The following is a 25,677-nucleotide window of genomic DNA, read 5'->3' as shown; positions in this document are numbered from 1 at the left end:
CCTACAAATTGAAGTTGAATGATTCCCTACTCAAATGCCCAGAGACAGAGACAAATATAAGACATAAGCTCTCTTCCTTTTTCCAAATTAACGCAGGTACTGTCTCGGCTCCGGCTATGCTATGGGAGGCACATAAGGCCTTAATAAGAGGAGACCTAATCTCGATTTCAGCCTATAAGAAAAAACAAAAAATTAAACTCCAAACAGAACTAACAAATAAAATCACACAACTAGAGCAACAACATAAAATGACAGCATCCAAAAAGATACTAAAGCAGTTAAACCAAACACGAGCAGCCCTTCAACAAACACAATTAGAAGAAGTAGAAAGAGCCCTGAGATGGACAAAAGAAAAATTCTTCGATAAGGGAAACAAGGCTGATAAGCTTTTAGCTACAAAACTTAGAGGCATCAGGGTCAAATCCCAGATCTCCAAAATCCGCAGAAAAACAGGGAGAGTCTCATATGCGGAAAAAGAAATAGCACAAGAATTTGCCGATTACTACTCGGACTTTTATAACCTACACCTACCGGACCAAAGCCAGACCCCTTTGGAGATTATCTCAAAATACCTTGAGCAGTGTACCCTCCCCTCCCTTTCAAAGGCTGAATTAGAAAAACTAAATAGAAACATCACGCTAGAGGAACTAACTGAAGCCATTAGCTCCCTTAAACCAACAAAAACACCGGGCCCAGACGGATTCTCTAACACCTACTATAAGACATTCATGCTGACTCTGTCCCCCTATCGGCTCGATATGTTCAACTCCTTCTTACAAGGAGAGCCAATCCCTGCTACCATCACTGCAGCAAATTTAGACATAATCCACAAAGAGGGTCGAGACCCGCTTCTCTGCAGTAACTACAGGCCAATATCCCTACTTAACTCAGATCTCAAAATTTACAGCAAGATACTAGCAAACAGGCTCAACCCGATTCTCCCCCGACTCATTAACACTGATCAAGTAGGTTTTGTGTCTGGGAGACAGGCCTCCGACAACACCCGCAAAATAGTGGACATCATAGACCACGTGCATCTCACAGGTACCAAAGCAATGATCTTGAGCCTCGACGCGGAAAAAGCGTTCGACAGGCTCAAATGGTCCTTCCTAGACCAAACAATGCTGAAGTTTGGTTTTAGCGGTCCCTATTTAGAGGGTCTTAGAGCCCTCTACCAAAACCCCACAGTATATGTAAAAATTTCAGGAGGCCTATCAGACCCAATTACAATCAAAAATGGGACCAGACAGGGCTGCCCGCTATCCCCACTCCTATTTGCCCTAACAATTGAACCCCTGGCATCCAAAATTAGAGAAGAAAAGAGCATCAAGGGGATTTCGATATCAGAAAAAGAATACAAAATTTCCCTATTCGCGGATGATGTGATCATGACCCTCGTTGACCCCCCACATCTCTCTCCCTAACCTACAAAAGGTACTCCCCCAATTTGGTACAGTGTCTGACTATAAAATAAATATAGACAAGTCAGAAGCACTTAACATATCCCTCCCAAACGCAACGTGGAAGCTATTGCAATCCAATTATAAATATAAGTGGAGCACCACATATATCAAATACCTTGGTATAAGAATCTCGAGCTCCTACGGATCCCTCTATCAACACAACTATCCCCCCCTGTTTGATCAGATTAAAAAGAACTTAGAGTCCTGGAAAAAACTCCAAATATCATGGTTCGGGAGAATAGTCTCCCTCAAAATGAATATTCTGCCTAGGCTGATGTACTTTTTTCAAACACTCCCCGTAGTCGTCCCACTAACAGCCATGAAAAATATACAGGCCCTAATGTTCCAATTCATCTGGAACGATAAAAGACAGAGGGTCCCCAGATCGGTCATGCTATCATTAAAATCAAGAGGAGGTCTGGGGGTCCCCAATGTGGTCAGGTACTATCTCGCAGTCCAGCTAAAACAAGCTGTAGTTTGGAATTGCGACCCGGCATTGACCTGCTGGCTCGAGATAGAATCACATTACGCAGCCCCATCCTCACTTCAGGTCCTCATGTGGTCCCAAGGAGGAAAAGAGGGAGGACCGAGGAGGTTTGAGCTAGGAGCAATGAGATGCACGTGGGATTCTTGGCTCAAAAGCAAAGGGAAGTATGGCCTGCTAAATACCCCATCACAAATCACCCCCATCTTTGGAAACCCGAACTTCCCGCCCGGGTTCTCCAAAAAGCAATTTGCCCAATTTCAGAGCCTTGGAATAAGGCTGGTTGCCGACTTGCTGAAAAACGGAGAGATCCTAACCTTCAAAGAAGTACGAGACAAAGACCAATCACAACACCTCCATCTATTCAAATACCTACAAATTAGACATTTTCTGCTTTCTCTCACTCAGAACTCCAAATTTCCCCCACCCAAAAGATTCGAAACGCTATGCAGTAAAGGAAGGTATCAAAGAGGCCTAATCTCTGAGATCTATAGGGGGAGCATCAGAATCAGAATCCCCAACCCACCAATACATGCAAAAATGGTCTGCGGACCTAAACATACAAATTGATAAAGAAGAGTGGGAGGATATCTGGGAGATGGCGGCAAAAACCTCAATCTGCACAGTAACAAAAGAGAATATCTACAAAATTTTATTCCAGTGGTACCTGACCCCGGCTAGACTGAGCCAGATCTTCCCCAGCACACCAGACTTGTGTTGGAGGGGATGTGGTCAAAAGGGAGACATGGCCCATATTTGGTGGTCATGTCCGGAGATACAGAGGTTCTGGGTAAAGATTCAGATGCTCCTCTATGAGACGACGGGGATCCCTCTCCCCCTGGATCCGCTGTCCCTGGTGCTGAGTAAACCATTTGACAACCTACCCCCACCAATGAGTAGACAATTCTCTGCAATTTTGACGGCGGCCCGGTGCTCAATAGCAGCAGCCTGGAAGCAGATCAAAGCCCCAGCAAGAAACACGGTCATAAGGCGTGTTGACGAGGTAATGTCAATGGAAAAACTAACTGCCATGATACACAAAAAAAGGCCGCAGTTCTGGAATACATGGGACCCATGGATAGGCCCCCAGGGCCTGGGATAAAGCGAAAACTGGATGGAGGACACGAGTTCAGGTTCAGAACCCAAACGCAGGTGGAATGGATGGGCCCCCTCCTCCCCTCCCCCCCCTCCCTCCCCAGCCCCCCCCTCTGTTTGTCTACCCCCAAATCCCCCACAGCCCCCAACCTCCACATTTTCCCGTCCTCTCTACCCGTACCCTCAACTATTAAAAATTATGTTGGCCAGTTCTCTCACAGTACAATCAAATTTAAAAAGATATATGTTGTTGACCATATTGTACCCATATCTGTAAATGTCAATGCCAATAAAAAAGATTGATACAAAAAAAAACTTGGGGGGAAAAATAAAACTAGTTTTTAGCCTGTTTCATAGAACAAAAATGGTAATTACTGTACACTGGAACATACAGTACAATATAAAAAGCACATCTTTATCCTGGGAAGAACAAGCTTTGTATTATTATAGTACAATTCTACAGAACAGGGGAGAACATTGATCACACGAGGCCTGTCTGGAGTGTTTCCTGTGGCATTTGATATCAGTTTGGCTCCAATATGTAAGTGCTGTATAACAAACTACTCTGAGTTACAATAGCGGAAGAAAAAACAAAGAGAGAATGGTCTATCATTAATCTGTTTGTGAACAGTGAGTGTGCATAGTGAATTCTAAGCTTTAACCTGCACAAAGACACGTCAGCAGATGCAAAATATAAATATGTGAGCGATGTGGACGCTTTTCCATTTGGGATGGATGGATTGTTGAGCGCTTTGGGGATTTCATGCAGAAATCTCGCTGAAGTTTCCAAATAGTTTTAAAAAGGCTTAGCTATAATTAACGCAATGTGACCTCCTTTCTCCATTTTCAAAGAACGAGTAGATTAATGAGGACCCCTGAAAAGAACCATTATGCCCAATTGTCTCAATTATGCAAATTAAAGTTGACATTTTTATAGCAAGGGGAAAGGCGCTTCAGATTAAAAATGTCAGGATCCCTTCCGCAACGCCTGAATTTTTCCAGTTACTATAGTCACACAGAAGGTTTAACAAATTGGAGATTTGAGGCATTATGAAAGTAGATTTGTTGTGCCTTGTTCCACCATGGGATGAAAATTCCCTCTGGGCAGGGAGATGGGTCATGAGACTTGCTAAAGGATTACCTTCAAAGGGAGTCATGAGATTGGCTTGAACAAAGAGACTGCTCACATGCTTATCATATGAGATTCTCTTCTTAAAGTGGTGGAATCCCCTCTCTTCAGGGATTTTGAGCAACTTCTATTTGGCAACTGAAGAGGCAAGACATACAGTATAGTGCAACTGGCCTGCTCTGCATTCTACAACCTGATACAGGACGTCTGGCAGTGTAAAGGTAAGGGGGTGTACATTCATATGTTGTCTTATTTATACAGTGGCTGCAATAGTTCATTGGGATTAGGGAGCACAAAAGAACTAGAAATGTTGTTTCATTTGTAGCACGTTACAAGTAAGTAATGTTGTTCCAAATCTTGCGTTGTGTCTGAAAGTTTGCAACAAATTGAAAATATCCTGTATGTGTATGTGTAATACTATGATTAGTGTGGTGTTTTAGTTAGTGACATTTAAAGTCTGTTGTAGTCATCTTTTATCATATTTATATTATAAGAACACCTATATGTATCAAAGTAAATCTGGGGCAAATTACGACACCAGATGTAATGGTGTTATTTCTTTGATACATTTGCAGCAATAATTTTGCTCTAGAATTGCAACACTTTAGTCTTGAAATGTAGACCATATAATGTTAATTGATATACGTTTTTCAGCAGGAATTTCTGTCTGTATGCATATATAATGGTAGCAGTGTTAATCTGCAATTCGCACGCTGTACACATATACATAAAATGAATTAAATTGGAGTACAACAAATACCACCAAAAAGAATTTTGGGCTACTACAGAATAGGTATATGGAAATTACAGATTACTGATTGGCATGAAAGAGACAATGGCTATGTAATACGAATTGCACATGGCTTTTTTATGCAAAATTGGTGCACATAAATGTAATTTATAGTGCGCGTGTGTGTGCCTATTAAATAACCTGACATTTCTTTATCTGCGCCATCGATGTTAAAAAAAATGTTTCATTTTTTCGGAGCACATAATTGGACTACACTAGGTGTACAGATAGAAATGACAGGAACTAAAGCCAATGTTTCCATTAGTAGCTGGAAAGGAAGATTACGTTTGCAGTCAAACTGTCATGATGATTAGCTTGCATTAAATGGACTACACATTATTATTCACCTTATACTACAAGACTTCTTTTTACTTCTAATGCCCTGAATTACAAGCTCTCCTGGCAGGGAAGACAGCCGAAAACAATACAAAATAGCATAGTTCTGAATCATATTCATGGAGGTTTTAATGCATAGCTGACATTTATGGAAATCGATTCCATTAATATATATTAATTATTCTTTTTAGGGATATATATATATTTTTTTTTTGTTAATCTAGTTCTTGTTTGCAGAGAATAAGGCCCAGTTACACATATAGATTGAAGTGTGTGAAAACCACATCACAGTTACTGTGAACTTGAAGGTATTTAACCATGAAACTTTGCAGGTTTACAAAGAAGCATACACCGTAGCATCATATGTACAAATCAGTTAGTGGGTCTGGCATTTAGGTGTCAAACACACGATGCAAGCAAAGATCACACCCTTTTGCTCTCTTGTCTAAGATAATGATATGTGGACATTGTTCTAACAAAACGACAATTAAAATGGGAAGTAAATCATTATGGGTTTGTGCCTGTGCAAACATGTATAATATAGAGCATCCCACCAATTGGAAATGCCAGAATCCTTATAGTAACTGTTTAAGTCCTAACCATAGAAAAGCATATGTATATATCAAGGTGTTTTTAATAGGATATGCAGTACCAGATCAAAACAAGATCAAATGTAAGCAGTGAAATCACACCATCACCCACCCACCTTAGCAAACGTGACACCCTCTACAATTCAATATGCCGTTTCGTTCTCCAATGCAACTACAACACACATCACTGCGAAATGCTCAAAGAACTAGATTGGTCATCAATTGAGTCTAGGTGCAAAGTTCATCTTTCCTGTCTTGCCTTCAAATACTTTCTGGGCAAGCTACCCGTCTATCTGAACAAGCTCCTCACCCCTACCACATGCAGCACTTATCATCTGAGATCAGGCTCCAAAAGACTGTTCATGGTCCTAAGGCTCAACAACAAAGTATCCGGCCACTCCTCCTTCTCTTACCGTGCACCCCAAAACTGGAACAACCTACCGGAGACTCTCACATCCACCACCAGTCTAAGTTCTTTCAAAACTAAACCTGTCTCACATTTCAATCTGGTCTGTAACTGTTTCATAAGCCTATAATATATATTTTCTTTTACTGTGCATGCAATGTCTTGTATATAATGTATACCCTGTTCATTTATGTAACTGTATTTGTAACCATGTATTATTTGTCTTAACTCTATGCCCAGGACATACTTGAAAACGAGAGGTAACTCTCAATGTATTACTTCCTGGTAAAACATTTTATAAATAAAATAAATAAACACCGTCCCCTGTAATTGGAAGGAAGCAGAGGTGAGTTAAGGAAATGAGCGAAGTTGTTAGATAACATGAGTTCCAGTTCGACCTTGAACTCCACCTGTTCACCAACTAGAATAGCCAACTCTGTACATATTCGATGAAGCAGCCTGTTCATTTACTTCTGGGCCACACTGATACTCTATGGTGATTCAAAGCTTTGTTTTAGGTTTTTTGAAGATTCAACTGCTAATTATGCAACAAGTATGGTTAAAACGTATGTTCACGGCAAGCAACCAAGATGCTGCCAATTCTGCCTTGCCACAACATATCACACCGACAGCAATCGGTATATATTCAGTTAATGTAATTATTCTACGTAAAGCAAAAGGAGGACACACTCAGGGGGCTAACATTATATGAGTTAAACTCACATGGGCTCATATTGCTCCATTAATATGAAATATCTTTAAGCAGGCACCTAAAACAAGGGAACTCCAGTGAATGCAACTCTGTTTTCTCCTCCTCTACGCAGATATTGTTTTTATTCCAATTTTTTTTGTTTCGACTGTTCTATGTTATAATGAGAAGTTGGAAACCTCAATGTGTGTATGGGATTTGTTCATGTTAATTAAAGCAGCAGTATCCCCTATTTATATTGTATTGTATGTCTTTATATAGCGCCATTAATGTACATAGCGCTTCACAGTGGTAATACATATGGTGATCAAATAAATAACAGATAATATAAATAACAGATCATGGGAATAAGTGCTTTAGACATAAAAGTAACATTAAGGAAGAGGAGTCCCTGCCCCGAGGAGCTTACAGTCTAATTGGTAGGTAGTGAGAACGTACAGAGACAGTAGGAGGGAGTTCTGGTAAGTGTATCTGCAGGGGGCCAAGCTTTATGTATCATGTGTTCAGAATGTTCACAGTGCTATTCATATGCTTCTTTAAGCAAGTGTGTCTTAAGGTGGGTCTTAAAGGTGGATAGAGTGGGTGCTAGTCGGGTACTGAGGGGAAGGGCATTCCAGAGGTGTGGGGCAGTCAGTGAGAAAGGTTTAAGGTGGGAGAGGGCTTTAGATACAAAGGGGGTAGAAAGAAGACTTCCTTGAGAAGAACGCACTGTTACATGAAGAAGAATGTCCGATGCACATCACAACCGTAATGATCAAATTAAAGATACGACAGTGGTTTTACCCACCTTCTTCTTGCACTGTAGTTCTCTCTAGTCTAGTTTATCAGTTGGGACAGAATAGGAGTCGGCTCTATCCAAAGCAATGGCTTAGCCTGTACTGGCATTCCAATTTCGGAACCTAATTTAAAAACTTGGAAGGACCTGACCTCTTTTGGTTATCTAGAGCCCGAGGATAAACCTACATGTATCTAGAATTCACTATAAATCTCTGTTACACTACCGACACGCTTTATTACTCTGCGGCCAGATCCGCAAGCCGGGAGATTTCCCGGCTTGCTAGTGGCCGCCCCTCGGCGTGCCGCGCGTCATAGACGCGCGGTCACGCGTCTTCGGGAGCGTGCGCCGCCTGCACGCGCGTCCAGGGGCTCCCCGAGGGAGCCCTGGTGTCCCGCGATCGCGGGACAGCGGCAGGGGGTTCCGGGGGACCCGGCGGACTCGGCAGCGGTAGGGAGAGCGCCCCGATCGGAGGGCGCTCTTCCGCTGCTTCGGCGCGCGCCCGTCACTCTCGGGCGCGCGCCAGGCTACTGCTGCGGCCAAGAACGGGCAAATGCTCGAATAAACTTGGCCGCAGCAGTATGTGGCATGATCATTTTGGTTGATTTTTTTTATTTTGTTAAAATACATACGTTACTAATGATCCCAAAGCCGCATTAGTGTGGCATTTATGGCAAACACATTGAATGGAATGGCTGTACATGCAGTGACGCTACGGTAGCACAGCTTTGTGAATGAGGCCCTTGATCTACTTCTGAATGTAGACATGATCATCATAACAATAACAATGTATCACACGTACCTATGGGAATCACTAACATTGGTTTCACTGCATAGCACAAATCTTCCTGTGTATCCAACAGCAGTTGAAACTTTTGGCACCTGTGTAACGAATGATGAATGTAATCATGATCTTAAATGCAAAGGTAAGGTAGAAAATATATGTTCAAATGGGCAGACCTACTGAAAAAAAGTATATATATATATGAGCTTCTCTGTAAACCAGCAAAAGTTCTGCTGTACAATATTGGGGCCAAAATGTTGATCCTGCAATAAATTCTTCAAAAGTGATGAGTACCTGTTTATTATGGGGACCAAAACAGATTGATTGCCTTTCAATAAATATTAAGCATTATTTGTACAGGTTTGCTGGTTCTCTCTCCTGATATATATATATATATATATATATATATATATATATATATATATATATATATATATATGTATATATATATATATGTATACTGTATACTGTAATATATATATATATATACTGTATACTGTAATATATATATATACAGTATATATATATATATATATATATATATATATATATATATATATATATACTGTAATATGTATCCACCCAGCACATAGCACAGTCACTTTCAGATATTTGAGGCCTCGTTTTACCAGTTCATATCTGTTGCATCTGTAGAAATGGAACAACATGGTATCAAATTTGACCCCTGTTGATGGCCACAGTGAATAGCTAAATTATATCCTGGACGATCACTAAGGAATTAAAAGAACATTTGTTAGTGACTTGATCTCACTGGTAAAATCTATTTGTCTCTTAGTAAAACCCTGTAGTTAATCTGCCGTAATCCTTGTTGAATTCTTCAGTTCAATGGCTGCTGGAAATGTTCTCTTTGCAAACTCATTAGACAATTTTTGGACTGGTATAGCTTAAGAAACCCAATTATTGTAATCCTCTGTGATATCTAAGCTTTTCAAGACTGTACAATGTTCAGAGAAAATACACACGCAAGGTGCACATTTTCAGCCTGCGAATGTCCGCTTATGTATCTGCACTGGATTATAATCAAGCCTTGAGTAAGAAGATTAAACAGACAAGGGCAGTAAACTTCAAAGGCTGACTGAACATGCTTTTGTGAGTGTTTATTCCACTGATCTGTAATGCTTGTACGTTTGCCTCTCCCTCATTAGTGCTAAGGAAAAACCCACCAGTGCTTGTACTATATTATTTGTACTGGGCTGATGTTGAATTATTATTGCAGTCAAAAAAGTTATCGGAGTACAGGGTACCTCAGAGTATGACTTGCCTATGGTCGGTGTGAATTAATGCATCCTGTCCAACTCTTCCACATTTTGTTGAGGGGTAGCTCAGTTCCTTTAAGATGAAGAATTCCCTTAACCCAACGATGGAAAGATGAAGAGATACCCCAAGTTGGCCTACCAGATTTTCAGATATTGGACAGAATGGATGAGCGAAGGTTTTATTGTTGAGCACTGCCTTCCATTCCTGCTGGGGGTATTTGTTAAACTTGTTTCTTGAGTCAAGTTCACCTTTTCAGGTTCTTTGCAAATAGATTAGATTTCCATTATCTCTCTACGGCTCCTTCTGCTTAACGTTCAGGAGATAGAACTAGTTAGAACTATTGGGGCAGTGAATACTTACTGTATGTATCTATTTTTATAGTTATACAGTGTGCAGTAGCAAGCTTTATTTTACTGATAACACAACATAACACGTTATAACACAGAATATCGCAGTTTCCATATGATTCAATGGCAGTAATAGCGCAGAATATCACAGCATATACCACCATAAGGCCTCAGACATGGTTGCGACGACCACAGGGAGGCGACCACGCGGGGCGCGCTCACATTGCCCACAGGCATTGATCGTGCCCATAGACCGCGCGCGCATGCAAAACAGGTGGGGGTGTGCGTTACGCAATAAATCAGTTTAAACTGATTTCTCGACGTGACGAGCAGGTCACGTGAGCGGTTCCCCCAAAGAGGGCAAACCAGCTCCGTGATGCCCCTAGGCACGCCCCCACGGTGCATCTACTATGGCCCGAAAACACACCCGCTTCACGGGGGTGACATCACAGCCTTCGCACGCTTCCGTGCGGGCGAAGGCTGTTTGGCCTTAGCCTAACGCGCCAGAGTAAGCAATAACCAACGCTACATCTGTAAATCAAATGTATCAGAAGACAGCTCAGATCAATGTTTTTATCAAAAGGAATGTACTGGGAGTACAAAGATTTTCTTTTTTTGAACGACTAAATACTTAAGGAAATAGTGACTGCAATTATCTTGGCTTTTAAGTAAAAATGGCCGCAGTAAAATAAATAAGGTGAGTTCTGCAGGCCACGCTTTGGTGTCTTACGATGTTCCCCTTATTTATTTTCTCACCCTCTATAACAAGAGTGGCCAACTCCAGTCTTCAAAGGCCACCAACAGGCCAGGTTTTAAGGATATCCCAGCTTCAGCACAGGAGGCTCAATTAGTGGCTCAGTCACCGACTGAGCTACTGAATGAGCCACCTGTGATGAAGCAGGGCTATCCTTAAAACCTGACTTGTTGGTGGCCCTTGAGGACTGGAATTGACCCGCCCCTGCTCTATAATGTTGCCAGTGGCCAGTTTCATTTGTGCCCGGACATTAGAGGTAAATATTTCTTGCACTGGGTGTCTCCCGTTAATGAGAATGTGACATTTCTGCTCCACGAGAGCCACTGCTTCAGGTAGCTGGAATTACTCTAAAGGTGGCACCTAAAAATACATTTGCTTATTTATTTAGCACTTGTAGGAATTGGGTAGGGGACAAGGAAGCCTTCTCAATACTTTCCAACAGGCAATGTGCCCCAGTACATATGTGCACATTAGATATTGAAAGTTCATCTCAGTTTTGTCTTTCTTGACAAAATATTTGAAATAAATAATTTAAATGGACTTTTCCTTTCTTATCACTGCCTCATTTTGGTTTGTTATCCGCTGATTACAATTTTCATGCTTTTCACTGCCACAGTGGCCATCCACGTGTTGACTCTTTCTCTGACAGACGGACCCACAATGCTTTGTGAACTGGTAGCGAAATGGTTAAGTATTATTAAATGAGTGTTCAGGCCATATCTAAATAACTAGAAAAGCTATTTTGCAACTAACATTGAGCGATGCTGAATAGCACGTTTTATTTTTATTTTCACCCACATGAGTATATCAAAGCGGGTATCAAGACTTGATCCATATCTGCCAAAGTTCTGGGAATTGCGTCCGCGTTGGCGGATATAGAATAAGTCTCTTAGTTCCTTGTTCTTACATTTGTTAAGATTGTGTTTTGTTTTATGTAACATAACCATTTAATTTCTTTCATTTTTAGGGTCAAAAGGCTTGGATAGAAAAAACATTTTCCAAAAGAGAATGCATCTGCATGGTTATCAACAACAAAGACAGCACCAGGTGCCAATTTCAATGTGAACTGTGTTTTTTAAAATAGGATTTATAACAGCAATATAGTTCGGGTGCACAAACTTGGCAGAATACCCTTACATTTCTGCTTATAGTAATGCTAAAAGTGAGGGAAGGGATTCCAATGTATACTGTATGTTCGAGCAATAATACACATCCACATGGATAGACAAGACATTTTGTCTGGTAATTCAGAAATATGAGCAGCCTTATTCTGTCTACTGTGAAGCAATGCAACATTTGTATTCAATTCTGCGCATGTTCAGTGGTCGAAGTTTGATGCTAATAGGGGCTACGGATTAGCGCTACTTTTTTAATTTACAAACCATAACATAACTACTAATTTAATTTACAAACTACTGTACCGTACTACTTTTTTATTGTCAGACTAATAATTTCACTTTTTAAATTTATTTTTTATTTTTAAAGAAATCTTCTCTTCCTTTCTACTTTCTACGGCTACATAGGGCGTAATTTTATATATATAGATATATATATATATATAAAGCAGAAAGTAGCCGTGTTAGTCCAGTTGCGATAGTGCAGAATAAATAAGTTCTTCAGTATTAGGTGATACCTTTTTTATTGGACTAACAATTTATGTCATAGGACAAGCTTTCAAGAGTTCTCCTCTCTTCTTCAGGTCAAGCAATAGTTAGTCCAATAAAAAAGGTATCACCTAATACTGAAGAACTCATTTATTCTGCACTATATATATATATATATATATATATATATATATAGAGGTATCAGTACCGTGTTAGCCGAGCTTCAATAAATAGATAACATTCCAATAGACACTGTTTATAGTATAGCTTTTGCTTGCTTCATTCATTGAAACATCGCCGGAAGAAAAGATCAGTGTATCTCGAAAGCTCGCACAAATAAAAGCATTTCGTTAGCCACAGAACGGTATCATCTATTTATTTTTTGATTATATATATATATATATATATATATATATTATAAAGTGGCCATTTTGCCCGTCTTCAACCGAAAATCCCAAATTGACTTCAATTATTATATACAAATCTTTCTTAAAATGGTCAGAATAGCTCAATGCTAAATACATGGAGGGTTTTTGAAGTCAGGCAAACGTCCATGACTTTTTTTTTATGCCACTGCATATAGCTAACAGTGATATTGTCTTACAGCAAGTGAAAAATGTATTACATTAATATCAACTTTGTTCGTACAAGTCTGTCCTGTGAATCAATTTTGCACGTTGATAGGTGCAGATTGAGAACACCAGGGGATTTATTTATTAAAGACCCCAGTCATGAAGCTGGGGCAAAACTAGTGAAAACACAGCATTATATTTATCAAAGAAAATGAATCCCACGGAAACCAATTGGAGTTTTCCCTTTTATAAATCTGGTGCCATTATGCTACAGCTGGCAGACTTTAGCAAATAATCCCCCTGGTGAACATGAAAGTACTTGCTCCCAAAGTCGAAGGATTCTGATTGTATTTGTCTTGCTTCAGAAGTACCTAGCGCTATTAAGCCAGAATCTGAGTGATGCGCGGCTCTGCTTAGCATTTTGCACATCACAACCTCAGTGTGAGGATCCTCCTAATACAAGGGTTCCTGCTATGCAGACTGATGGGCAAAGCTTCTCATCGCCCAGCTTGTGGACTCACTATGTGGTTTGGTTATAAAGCAAAACTAAACATGTATTCTAGATACCTTCTTTTGGGACCACTCTTCTCACTTATAGGAGCAATCCAAGCAATGTCCCCCATGTATGTGTTTTTAAATTAATCAGTTCTGTAGTATTAGATAATACCGACTACCTTTTTTTATTTAAAAATTCAAATCTTAATGTCATTTTTAAAGTTTTAATATACTGAGCATGGTTTGATTTCTATAGCCCACCTCCGCCAGCAGTGCAAGATCTTTGTAACACTTTCCTGTTTGTGATCATTTGTTGCCAATATTCCCAGCAGTTTGAATTGCAAACTGTAACAATAGATAATGTTACCTTAGTTATATAAGAGTACATTGTAGCTGCTGAGTTACACTGACTGATTCATTTGAAACGGAAAGGCTGCCATTTAGTGAACCCTGGAAAACAGGATTTTGCTGATCGATCACAGGAGAACCAATCGATCGGCAGCTTAGTTAATTAGTTTTCAATAAAGTTAATCAAAGGCTGCATATACAGTATTAAAACAATTTTTTTTTAGCTGCTTGAATTTCCTCTTTAATACGTTATGGAGGAATAGAGACATACTGTACAATAAATCGAAAAAGTTAAGGATTTTGTAATGCAATGATGTAGAGACCAGTTTATTACAGGCTCCCTTTTTATTTTTGGTAGGTGTTTCTGTGGTCAGCTCATTACTCAACACATCCCACTTCCTCAAAATGCTACGGCTAACAAGAATGGAGAAGAGAGCAAGCAGTTGGAAGTTGTTCCTGAAAAATGGTCAATCAGTAAACACACCCAGACAAGCCCCACGGATGCTTTCGGAATTCTGGAGTTCCAGGGGGGTGGACACTCAAACAAGGCCATGGTAAGATCCTTATTCAGCCATGTTACCTTACGTTACGTATGTGATATTCTCAACCTGGCTCCATGTCATCATGCAAGACAAAATAGGAATACGATAATGAACCCCTCAATAGCAATAGAGGCAATGGATTGCTTTGTAGAAAGTTTCAGCACAGGTGTAGCCAACATACCGATCCTCACAAGGACTTTCTTAGGGCAACATTTTACCATGACTCATGAGGACCGAAGTGTTGACTACTCCTGTGTCGAAACTTTCTACTATGCAGTACATTGCCTCGCTATATCGCATCTCTAGCTGGCTCTGGACTTTAGCTCCATGTTATCATGTGACTTTGGTCCAGGTGTCATATTACACTAATTCTAGCGATATTCCTGTCTATCTATGGATATTGGAGATATGGAAAACCAGAACTGGAATCTAGTCTCATGAAGACATAGAGCCAGGTAAACAATACTTAGAAGATGGTTTCCATGTTTTAACCCCTAATGCGTTGATTTTACGGTATTCTTCTTGATGATGATTGCATTTGTGGCTTTCAGGAGTCGGCCAAATTCACAAACGCACACCCCAAGCAAGATCTAACCCCATAACCCACCAAATCATATATACATGCCAATTAATTATAAAACACCAGCATAAGTACCATAAGAATACATAGAAATGTCCCACATAGTACAAGCAAAATCAGAGGTTAACCCTTAGCACACTGGTTCTGTGCAGAGGGGAGCAGCTCTTGGGGAACCCCAACATGCGTCTGTCCACCTTTGGGGCAACACAGATGTACACAGAAGGGGATTGGCTATAGTTGCCAAGGTGCTCTCCCATCCTGAGCAAAACCCTACTTATTTAGCTGGTAATTAGTTATATGATTTAATTGCATGTGAAATATATACACTTGTAACTTGATCACACCTTATTCACGTTCCATGAACTATACAGTACATGTACTACTTTTATAATATAAACGGATGTACTAAAAGATTAACTTGGCAGCTAAACTTGAATCGCATATATATTTCTGTGGTCAGGTATACTGTATCTCCCTTCAGTTTGCTCCCTTCATAACTGCACCTTACAAAAGACGTTACAAATGAACACCCCCTGGTATGAGCTGGCGGTTTTTGCAAAGTGTAATATCTTGGTGGTTTACTTATCAGCATTTAGTGAATCTGCATGGAATATAAAATCAGAGATACTGGGAATATCTTCGTACAATTACAGTACTGTACTTACTACTAATTAACCACCACAAATAATTCACAGATAAACAGCCTTATGGTTGATGCAAACCTCCTAGTTGGAATGTTCAGTAAACTGGTTGGAAGAAAACGATGCCTCAGATGTAGCTGTAATTACACCGTGTTCTGCTTACTGCAGTTTAGTGACTCTTCATCCCCCAATATGAGCTAAACAATAGGGTTCATTTCTTGTGTTTTGAGCACTGGGTAAAGTTTGGCTATTGACAAATTCAGCAAAGCTCATATGACAGACCGTGACTTAAGTAATCATCACTGAAGGACCGGGGAATACCTGGTCCTGGGTGGAAGAGTAATAATGGGCAGGTAATTCCCAGTCCTGAGTGGATATTACAGGGTATTTTTTTTAATCATTTTATATGTTTTTATATTGATCATGGTGCTGCAAGGTTTGATCTAACTTTATTTTCTTTAAAGAAGCTTTCATCTTTTATATTTTCATTGGGAGGAGGGTTAATGTTAATACTTAATTAGGTAAAATGAGAGACAATTGCTGTTTTTCAGTATATCCGTGTATCTTACGACACAAAGCCCGACTCTCTGCTTCATCTCATGGTTAAGGAGTGGCAGCTGGAGCTTCCTAAACTTTTAATCTCTGTTCATGGAGGTCTCCAGAACTTTGAGATGCAGCCCAAATTGAAGCAAGTATTTGGGAAAGGCCTAATCAAGGCTGCCATGACAACCGGGGCCTGGATATTTACAGGGGGAGTCAGTACAGGTAAGAAAGACTTCTTCATATAAGGCATCTTGGCCTATGTTTACTAAGTGGTGCAATGCCATAAGATAACTTCAGGAGCTGGAAGACACCTATCGGCCCATTCAAATGAATGAGCTGTAAGGTGTCTTCAGGCGTCTGAATACAGTATATGTCTTATGGTATTGCACTGCTACATGGCTCACTGTGTGTAATAACAATGTCAATAGCAGTGGTTCCCAACCTATTTTTAGTTAAGGAAACCTATCATTATATTGTGAAATTCTGAGGAAATCCAACTCTCTAATAGCGCGTCTGAGATCAGATGCAGTGTAAGGAACCCCAACCGTCTCTATTAGTGTGTCTGAGATCAGATGCATTGTATGGAACCCCAACCCTCTCTAATAGCGCGTCTGAGATCAGACACATTGTATGGAACCCCAACCCTCTCTAATAGCGCGTCTGAGATCAGAAGCATTGTAAGAAACCCCAACCCTCTCTAATAGCGCGTCCGAGACCAGATGCATTGTAAGGAACCCCAACCCTCTCTAATAGCGCGTCTGAGATCAGATGCATTGTAAGGAACCCCAACCCTCTCTAATAGCGCTCCTGAGATCAGGTGCATTGTAAGGAACCTCAACCCTCTCTAATAGCGCTCCTGAGATCAGATGCATTTTAAATTCTTCTGTATTTGGTACCATTTTCAAATGACTTGAAAATTGCAGGGAACCCTTTAGGGATGACCAGGGAAACCAAGCTTTCCTAGGAACACTGGTTGTAAAACACTGGCCTATAGTAATAAAAACGGGCTTGTTTAAAAATGTACACTATGTAGCCGTGTAGCAACATGAATTTATTGATACCTACGCTCCTAGTAACCAAGGGAAATCGCATTTTATCTGCCTGTGTCTCAGAAGTCAAAATTTAATTGTAAGCCAATTGTAGATTTTGTTCCATGTGCACTATGTATGAAAATATATTATCATCGTAAAGTGGATGAAGGAAATTCAATATATTTGTGAGTATCAGTTATCCAACATATTGTGAATAATATTAATACATTCTGTTCTTTGTAGAATAACACGCGTGAATATTTACACTTGCTGTTTAACTCAGTAACCCCATTGGATTCATTTGGGAAAAGTGTCTGATAAGCAGAAGTATAGCAAAAGATGCATGTTGCCGTGTCAGATTAAAGAATCTGCTGAATGAAGGTTTCTTGTGTTTAACACCGATTTTGTTTGTGCTGAGATTCACGCCAACCGAGTTTCCTGCCACAGATTAAATCAATCACAGCTCTATATACCATATTTGATTCATCCCATTAAAATGTTTTTTTTTTTTTTTTTTAAATGGAGTAAACCAGAGAAATTGTCACTTATCACTTTGGAGTAATTCCTTCATTTGGTATTGCAGGTGTAATTCGCCATGTGGGAGATGCCTTGAAAGATCATTCTTCCAAGTCCAGAGGACGAGTATGTGCCATAGGAATTGCACCGTGGGGCATTGTGGAGAACAAGGAGGACCTTATTGGAAAAGATGTAAGAAGCGAATGTGTGCAGGAGCGTACAGGTGTAGCCAATGTGGTTGCAGCAGTTATCGTGTGGGAAGGCACTGAGGCCAGGAGTCATCCAAGCATGATGCGGGGTATCGCATACCAATCTGGCGGTGACTGCCATTGACTTAAATACCAGCTATCGCCATATCGGGCGCAATATCCCGCATGACTCCTGGCCTTTATCAAATCGTGGCTCCATTGAATTGCAAATTGCATGATAACGCATTAAAACTCCCACTAGAGGGAATGCATTATAGTGTGATAATGGGTGCAATGGCGTTGGCTACATCTGTAGAAGCTATAAAAGCAAAAATCACAGACTAAAAAATGTTGCAGCACCTATCCCGTGTGATGATGAACTGCATCATTGTGTCTGCCTGTGTATCAGTGAGTGTTAGTGAATTTGTGCAGAGGAGTTGTAGAGCTTCCGGTGCTGCATTAGGCTGAGATTGTAGTGCTCGCGACGTCGAGCGCGCCTCTCGCCCGAGCGATGGGTGAACTCAGCTTCCAGCGATTGGGGGGGGGGGGGGGCGATGAAGAGGTATGGCGGACGCGTCACCAGGCTTGTTCGCCCTCATTGGCTGAACCGCTCACGCGATGCGGCCATGACGCGCCCTCCGCACGAAAAGACAAAATAATTTATTTGAAAAATAACTGCTGCGCGCCTGCTCTGCATCGCTAGTGTGGTCTGGTGCACTATGGGTGGCCTCATAAGGAAGAAGCATGTTCTCGCCACGAGCACTATAATCTCAGCCTTAGGGACTAGCAGCTATAAATGGCAGTGGACACCCATAATATTTCTGCTTTAAAGTATTTGCTTTTCCGGCCTTCTCTGCTGTAAGGGCCTTGTAACTATGCTTGCAAGATAAAATGTATGGACAAAGTAGGATGTCATTTTTCTTTATTCATGTACATTTTTTTTTTAACAGGTAACAAAACCTTACCAAACAATGTCCAATCCCCTGAGTAAACTTTCCGTGCTGAACAACACGCATACACACTTCATCTTAGCGGATAACGGTACGTTGGGCAAATATGGAGCTGAAGTAAAGTTACGGCGCCAGCTAGAAAAGCATATCTCTCTTCAGAAAATAAACACACGTAAGTATATTCAGGAGAACGGTTAACGTTATCTGCATGAACCCCTTTCCTGTCGGAAGATCCACAGCGCCCAATTCAAAGGAACTGCGAACATACAGTAATCTTCTTTAGAAAACAAGCAAAAATGTGATAACGATTTCTAAACGTCGATCGTGCCACTGGTACGAGGGGCTTTAAATTGGTTTGTTTGGTATTTCTTCATTGGCAATACTTCAACCCTTTTAATGCCAAAAGACTAGCGGTGTCCGAGTGCCACTGCTCTTATGGGATCGCAACCACATGAGCACTTGAGGCAGCGATGAGGGGGTCGTGACTGGCACAATTAAACCCAAAAACAGTATCTGGCAGGTTTTGTACTAGAAATGAAACCACTGATTCTGCTATTCACTTGCCCACAAGCAGGGGGCACTGTTGCTATGATAATTATAATGAGATAATGCTGCATTCATGTTAAAGTAACAACAGTGAAGAGAAAATAAGCAGTGACATGCTCAATGGCTAAACGATCACGTGCCATGATCCATTGTTGCAATAATATAGTACAGGGGTGCGCAAACGTGGGGGAGGGGGCGCCCCCCGGGGGGGTCGCAAGATTTTCTAGGGGGGTCACGGCGGTTGCAGAGGTCCCGCACGTTTCCACGAAGGCATTTAAATGAAATGCCGGGGGATCGCGTGAGGCCTCTGTAACTCACTGTGTCTGCGGCAACGCATCGCCATGGCAATGCGGCGACAAATGACGTTACGTTGTCATTTGACGCCGGAGATAAGGTAAGGAGGGGGTGCACAAGCAGGGGGGAGAGAAGGCAGGGGGGCGCAGACTGAAAAGTTTGCGCACCCCTGATATAGTAAGAATTGTGGCACTCCTAAGATCACATACAAGCAATAACCAAAAAAGCTTTTACAGCATGATACAACCACCTAGATCTTAGAGTATCCTTAGGAAGGTCACTGACTGGACATTGAAGTAAAACATTTTCACAACAGTTGAGCCATTTAAATTGGGAAAGAGATGAAGAATGGGTTCCCCATAGAGATCAAGGGCTTTGATGATCATGATGCCATCAACCGCTTAAGACCTTTTTGAGTAAGGCCCTAACAGGAAGAACTGAAGACAAGAAACATGCATTTAGAATCCCAAACTGGAGCATTGCTCCCAAATGATGCAGTTTGCATCATATTGTCTCTACGGCACATTGCGTCAGTGTAGGAAGCCTGGTTCCGATTTACTTCACTTTCTTAAGTGAGCAATTTGGGGAGTGGTTATGGTAAGAGTTAGGGGGAAAGAAAATGATCAGACTATTATAATACAATAAATCGCAGTGTGTGTGTGTGTGTGTGTGTGTAAAGTTGGGGCAGTTCTCCTTTCTCTTCGAGGACAAATTAATTTACCAGGTTTATGCCACCGTAACCTCTGCTTCTAAGGCTATGCTTATAGTGCCGGTGACGGCGACGTGACGGTCGCTGGAAAATCAAATAGAGATGAATTCCAGCGATCCCGACCAATCTGTCGCGCCGTTGCGTCGCGCTTACTATAAGCGCACGCGACGGTGGCAATGCATTTGTTTTGCCGTGACGTCGCGTCGCTGTCGCCGTTGCCGGCACCATAAGCACAGCCTAAGGCTGCGTTTATAGTAAGAGCTTCGACGATGCAACCACGTGACATCAGCCGTCACTATAGCGTTTCCTGCACGCTGGGACAGGAGAGGGCGACCGGGGGGGGGGCGTGGTGGAGGCATGGCAGTGAACGGATTGCCCTCATTGGCTGAACCGCTCATGTGCTGCCGACGTCATGCGTCAATCGCTGAAGAAGTCAAAAGCCTTTGACTTTCAGTGATCGCGACCGCGTGATGTCAGCCATCGCCGTCGCGCCCACTATGGGCACCCGCGATGAACTGCATGTACTTGCTACAGCGCTGCGCAACGTCGCAGTTGCCGTAGCCAGTACAATAAACACAGCCTTAGATATCTGCGCCAACTGCTGTGAAGCGCTATGTACATTAATGGCACTATATAAATAAAGACATACATACATACAACTGTAAAAATGGTAAGATTAACAAGTTTTATACAGCACTTTAAGGTGGCAAATTGCATCATCTTGAATCATTGATACTGGTGCCACAATATTCTGTCTCCTCCACGTTTTTGATAATGTCCATACCACTAGTAATTAATCTATTACACTTCCATCTTCCAACAACAATTGTACTGTTACTTCCAACAACAATTGTACTGTTACTATTCCTTACTAGACCATGTACCGTTGATTATGTGTACCAATAAACAGCTGATTTCTGCTGCTGTTTTACTTGCTTTCGATGTACCTACGAAGGACAATGACAATGTGACCCATGGGCTTCCCTTTGTCATCCTATGCCTGGGAATAATGGTGAGGCAGGGACAACAAAGGGATGTTCAGCTGTCATCTGCACCAGCTAACCAAGGCGGCTAACTATCATAATGATAAGACCTTATTATTCGGAGGGTTCCAGGTATATGACAATTCCATGCATGTGGCACCTGCTATACAAAATAATGTCTGTGATTGTGGTTTGGTTCTCATTGACCAGTATCCTAATGTCCAGAAAAGCATCATTGTATTGAAATCATTAGACATGTCAGATTCCTGTTATAGGTTTTCAAAGACACTGGTTTCCATTGTTATCCATTCACTTGACCTGTTTTCACCAAGTGTGCCAACAACGCATTGCTTGCTTGGCCCATTTGTCAGCGATGGGGTTTTGGTAACACTTAACTTGCACAATTGGCTTCAAATTCATGAAAGTACATGTCTAAAGAATTAATCAAATGCACATAATACATATTTGGCTTTAACGGGGGCCTAAAAATTGATACATAAGCCTTGTACACGTTGTTCTGAGGGTGCCCATCTTTAAATATTCATGGCTACGTTTATGCCCTAGGACTGGGGCAGGGAGTGCCTGTGGTAGCTCTCATCGTTGAAGGGGGTCCTAATGTGATCTCCATAGTCCTGGAATGTCTACGTGAAGAGCCCCCCATCCCGGTAGTGATTTGCGATGGAAGTGGTCGAGCTTCTGACATCTTGTCTTTTGCACATAAGTACTCGGAGGAAGCAGGGTAAGATTAGATTTTATTAACCCCTTTAGATCATAATGCAAGAATTATATTGCACAGCAATAATTGGATTAAGGTTGATTTTTGTTTAGCAGAGAGTTTCTTTAAAGTAATTATGCATTCTTCATCATATAAATGAATAATGCAATTAAATGTCCCACTAACCGTTCTGATAGGAACTCCTGTTTGCCAGAATACCTGTTTGTTTCTATATTTTCTTCAAACATTAACACAGGTCTTGATTGATATGCTTCTTTGACTAATTATAAAGAAAATGATTGCAGTTCTGGCTATTTCCTTTGGTGTGTATTTTTAGGATAATCAGCGAATCTCTTCGTGACCAGCTTCTGGTGACCATTCAGAAGACATTTAACTACAGTCGGAACCAGTCTCACCAGCTTCTCGTTGTCCTGATGGAGTGCATGAAGAAGAAGGAACTGGTGAGGGTCTTTGTCTATGGTTTAACCCTGTCACTTTACGAGCTTTCATTAATATTCAATTAACGCTTTTGCTGCCTTTGGTTCCTGCAACAGATAGCAGAGCAAAGAGTTAACAGCGCACGTGCGAAGTAGAGACATACCAAACGTTTTGCATGAAGTTGTCTATATTAAAATGAATTTGAAGCAAAAGGTGACACTGTGTGCTCATTTACGTGGCATTTCCCAGAATCCCTAGCTGCAGTGGAAGCATTGTATGCTAGGACAGCGGTGCGCAAACTGGGGGGCGCTAGATTTTTCTTGTGGGGGAAAGGTGCGCGGACGGTTGCAGGGGCCCCGCGCTCTTCCCCAAGGCATTTAAATTAAATGACGGGGTTTAGCGTGAGGCCTCTGTAACCTACTAACCGGGGTTTCAGTCGTCTGTTGTGCCGCGTCGCCATAGCAACACAGCGTCAAATGACACCGCGGGCCACGTGATGTGACATCGCATGACCCACGCCGTCATTTGACGCGGCATTGCCATGGCAATGGGGTCGTGTGATGTCACACCTGGCGTCATTTGACGCCGGTCAAACAAAAAGGGGACGTGAGTAGCTTCGGGAGAAGGCAGGGGGGCGCAGCTCAAAAAGTTTGCGCTCCCCTGTGCTAGGAGATAATGGTGAAAAGCAGGGTGAATGTGCTCGCGCTGTATTTTTATTTGCTGTATGCGAAAGAAAGCAGCGGCTGATTCCGACTTTGCAAGCGATTCACCGAGCATTAATTCAGAGTGCTTTGCAATTTCATTTAATAGGCTAATTTGCTAAATTCTCTAAAATCGACAGATTTTCTTAATGCCAATATAAAAAATACATAAATAGAGCACACCCCCCCCCCCATGTTTTACTTGCTGTCTGGTGATATATAGCCGAGAGCTTACTGATTTGGTGACATTATTAGTCCTTTGAGGCTTGGCAAAATGTTTTGACGGTAATCAAATTTGGGGAAAACAATTCTTAACATTGCGCAAATGCCTTTTGGACAGTTTCCCACGTCTCTAATGTAATAACTGTTTGACTTATTTACTATAAATATGATTATTGCAAAGTAATTATGCTGCTGGTGGCAAAACAAACAAATACTGCAGAAGTAAATGGTTTTAATTGTTCAATGATAAACAAAGATAATTTAACTTCTAAAGACCTGCATCATGTTATAGAGCTCGCGAGGTTTGAATGAATGACCTGCAGTACATGAGAAAATTATTATTGTTTTTCCACAGTGGAGCAAACCTCCACCTCTAAACGCCAAATCCAACTTTTCTTTATCCCACCTTGGATTTACCCTGCAACTTAATTCCCCTCTTGTTTCCTTGGTTAATTTGCACAATTTAATTACATTTTTATAGGTTATTACGTCCGTCCCAAATTAAACCATTAAATACCTCTCATATCAAACGCTGGGCCATCACAAGCGCTACTGTATAAACACTTTGTTAAAGGTGCAATCCCACATTGCTGACCATAAAATAACCCTTTGTTAACAATTTTCCAATCTGATTGGCTTCCTTACAAGTGTAACTATGCTAAAAGAGAATATTTTTGGAAAGATCTCTGTTAATGAATTAAACATTTTATTTTTAGGAGCCTCTATATGGGGAAGTGGATGGCAATCAATAATTTTCTTTAACCCTAGCACACTCTGTCCTAATCAGAGAGCCAATAAAGATAAGAGAAGGTTGACAAAGGGAGGGGGGCTCTGGCTGAGCAAACTCTTGTTGAACACACAGTGACATCAGAAAAAAATGGAAATCAAACCCCACTCAAGTCTCATCTCCCCATATTTACAAACTAACGTCAAAAACAATATAGGTGTCAAATTTTGGCAAAACAAAAGGCATCAATCACCCTGATGTAACCCCTTAAACATGCCACTTGTGTCCCATCACTAGCTTTTCTCAATCTTTAGTATCAGTGACAATGCTTTAAGACAATACAAACACCTGTCTACTCTAGAGATTTTCAAAGAGATGCACACAATATTTGATATCATGTGGCAAGCAAAGAACACACCGCTTGTGCACCCTCATTCAAGTGGTTTAGACACACAAAGGCATCTTGCTGTATTTCAATAACATCGTGTTGTTTGATAAGACCACCTTGCTGACAGGACCAGTGCAATGGTATTTGGCACCCTAGACAAACCTTCAGCCCTGCGCCCTTCCATTCTTTCTCACCCCCCTCCTCTTCCCCTCTCATCTAATCCCCTCCTATTCCTCCTCTCTCAATCCCCTCCTTCTCCTCTTCCTCTCTCACCCCTCCTTCTCCTCTTCCTCTCTCACTCACCTCCACTTCCTCTCCCACTCCCCTCCTCTTCCTCCTCCACTTCCTCTCTCACTCCTCTCCTCCTCCTCCTCCACTTCCTCTCTCACTCCTCTCCTCTTCCTCCACTTCCTCTCTCAACCCCTCCTTCACCTCTTCCTCTCATCCCCTCTTTCTTTCACCCCTTCCTCCTCCTCTCAACTGCCTCCCCTCCTCTCAACTGCCTCCTCCTCTTCCTCTCACCCCCTCCTTCTCACCCCCCTCTTTCTCTCACCCTCTTATTCTCCTTTTCTCTCTCACCCACTCCTCCTCCTCTCAACCCCCTTCTCTTCCTCTCACCCCCTCCTTCTCTCAGCCCACTCCTTCTCCTATTCTTCTCTCACGCCGTCCTCCTCTTCTTCTCTCACCTTCTTCTCCTCTTCTTTCACCCCTCTCTTTTTCCTTTCTCACCCGCTCCTCCACCTCTTACCTACCTCGCTTCAGTGAAGCAGGGCAGCAGATGGGAAGGACAGCAGGCGGATGGCAGCAGGAGAAAAGGACAGAGGAGGAGGACGCCAGGCAGCGGCGGGAGAAGAGGACAGAGAATGGCAGGAGCGGAGATGGCCGGCAGAGGAGGTGGTCGTCAGGCGGTGACGGGAGAAGAGGAATGAGGACCATGGGAGCAGAACACGGCAGCTGGGAAGGAGCACGCTGTAGCAGCAGCAGATACAAGAAGTCAGTGAAGT

The 25,677-nt window shown here is 41.7% G+C and overlaps 1 protein-coding gene across 15 annotated transcripts in view; it reads left to right on the top strand.

Moving 5' to 3' along the window:
• TRPM1 (transient receptor potential cation channel subfamily M member 1) overlaps positions 1-25,677 on the top strand; it is a 177,811-nt gene that overhangs the window by 91,732 nt on the left and 60,402 nt on the right. For 6 of the 15 annotated variants that reach the window (XM_075575871.1, XM_075575869.1, XM_075575870.1 and 3 more), the window contains exons 1-8: positions 4,535-6,396; positions 11,908-11,987; positions 14,318-14,513; positions 16,274-16,487; positions 17,880-18,004; positions 18,951-19,122; positions 22,047-22,221; positions 22,535-22,658. In XM_075575871.1, the coding sequence (XP_075431986.1) occupies positions 5,941-6,396; positions 11,908-11,987; positions 14,318-14,513; positions 16,274-16,487; positions 17,880-18,004; positions 18,951-19,122; positions 22,047-22,221; positions 22,535-22,658 (1,542 nt within the window). In that variant the 5' untranslated portion in view covers positions 4,535-5,940. Of the gene's footprint in view, positions 1-3,788; positions 4,393-4,485; positions 4,507-4,533; positions 6,397-8,364; positions 8,704-9,142; positions 9,849-11,907; positions 11,988-14,317; positions 14,514-16,273; positions 16,488-17,879; positions 18,005-18,950; positions 19,123-22,046; positions 22,222-22,534; positions 22,659-25,677 lie in introns of those variants that run through there. The other 9 variants (XM_075575877.1, XM_075575874.1, XM_075575875.1 and 6 more) reach the window with 7 other exon arrangements.

This window comes from Ascaphus truei, chromosome 18 (genome assembly GCF_040206685.1).
Source record: "Ascaphus truei isolate aAscTru1 chromosome 18, aAscTru1.hap1, whole genome shotgun sequence".
Taxonomy (NCBI): Eukaryota; Metazoa; Chordata; class Amphibia; order Anura; family Ascaphidae; genus Ascaphus; species Ascaphus truei.
The sequence above is the reverse complement of the archived record's forward strand: the minus strand, read 5'-3'. Positions and strand labels throughout refer to the sequence as shown.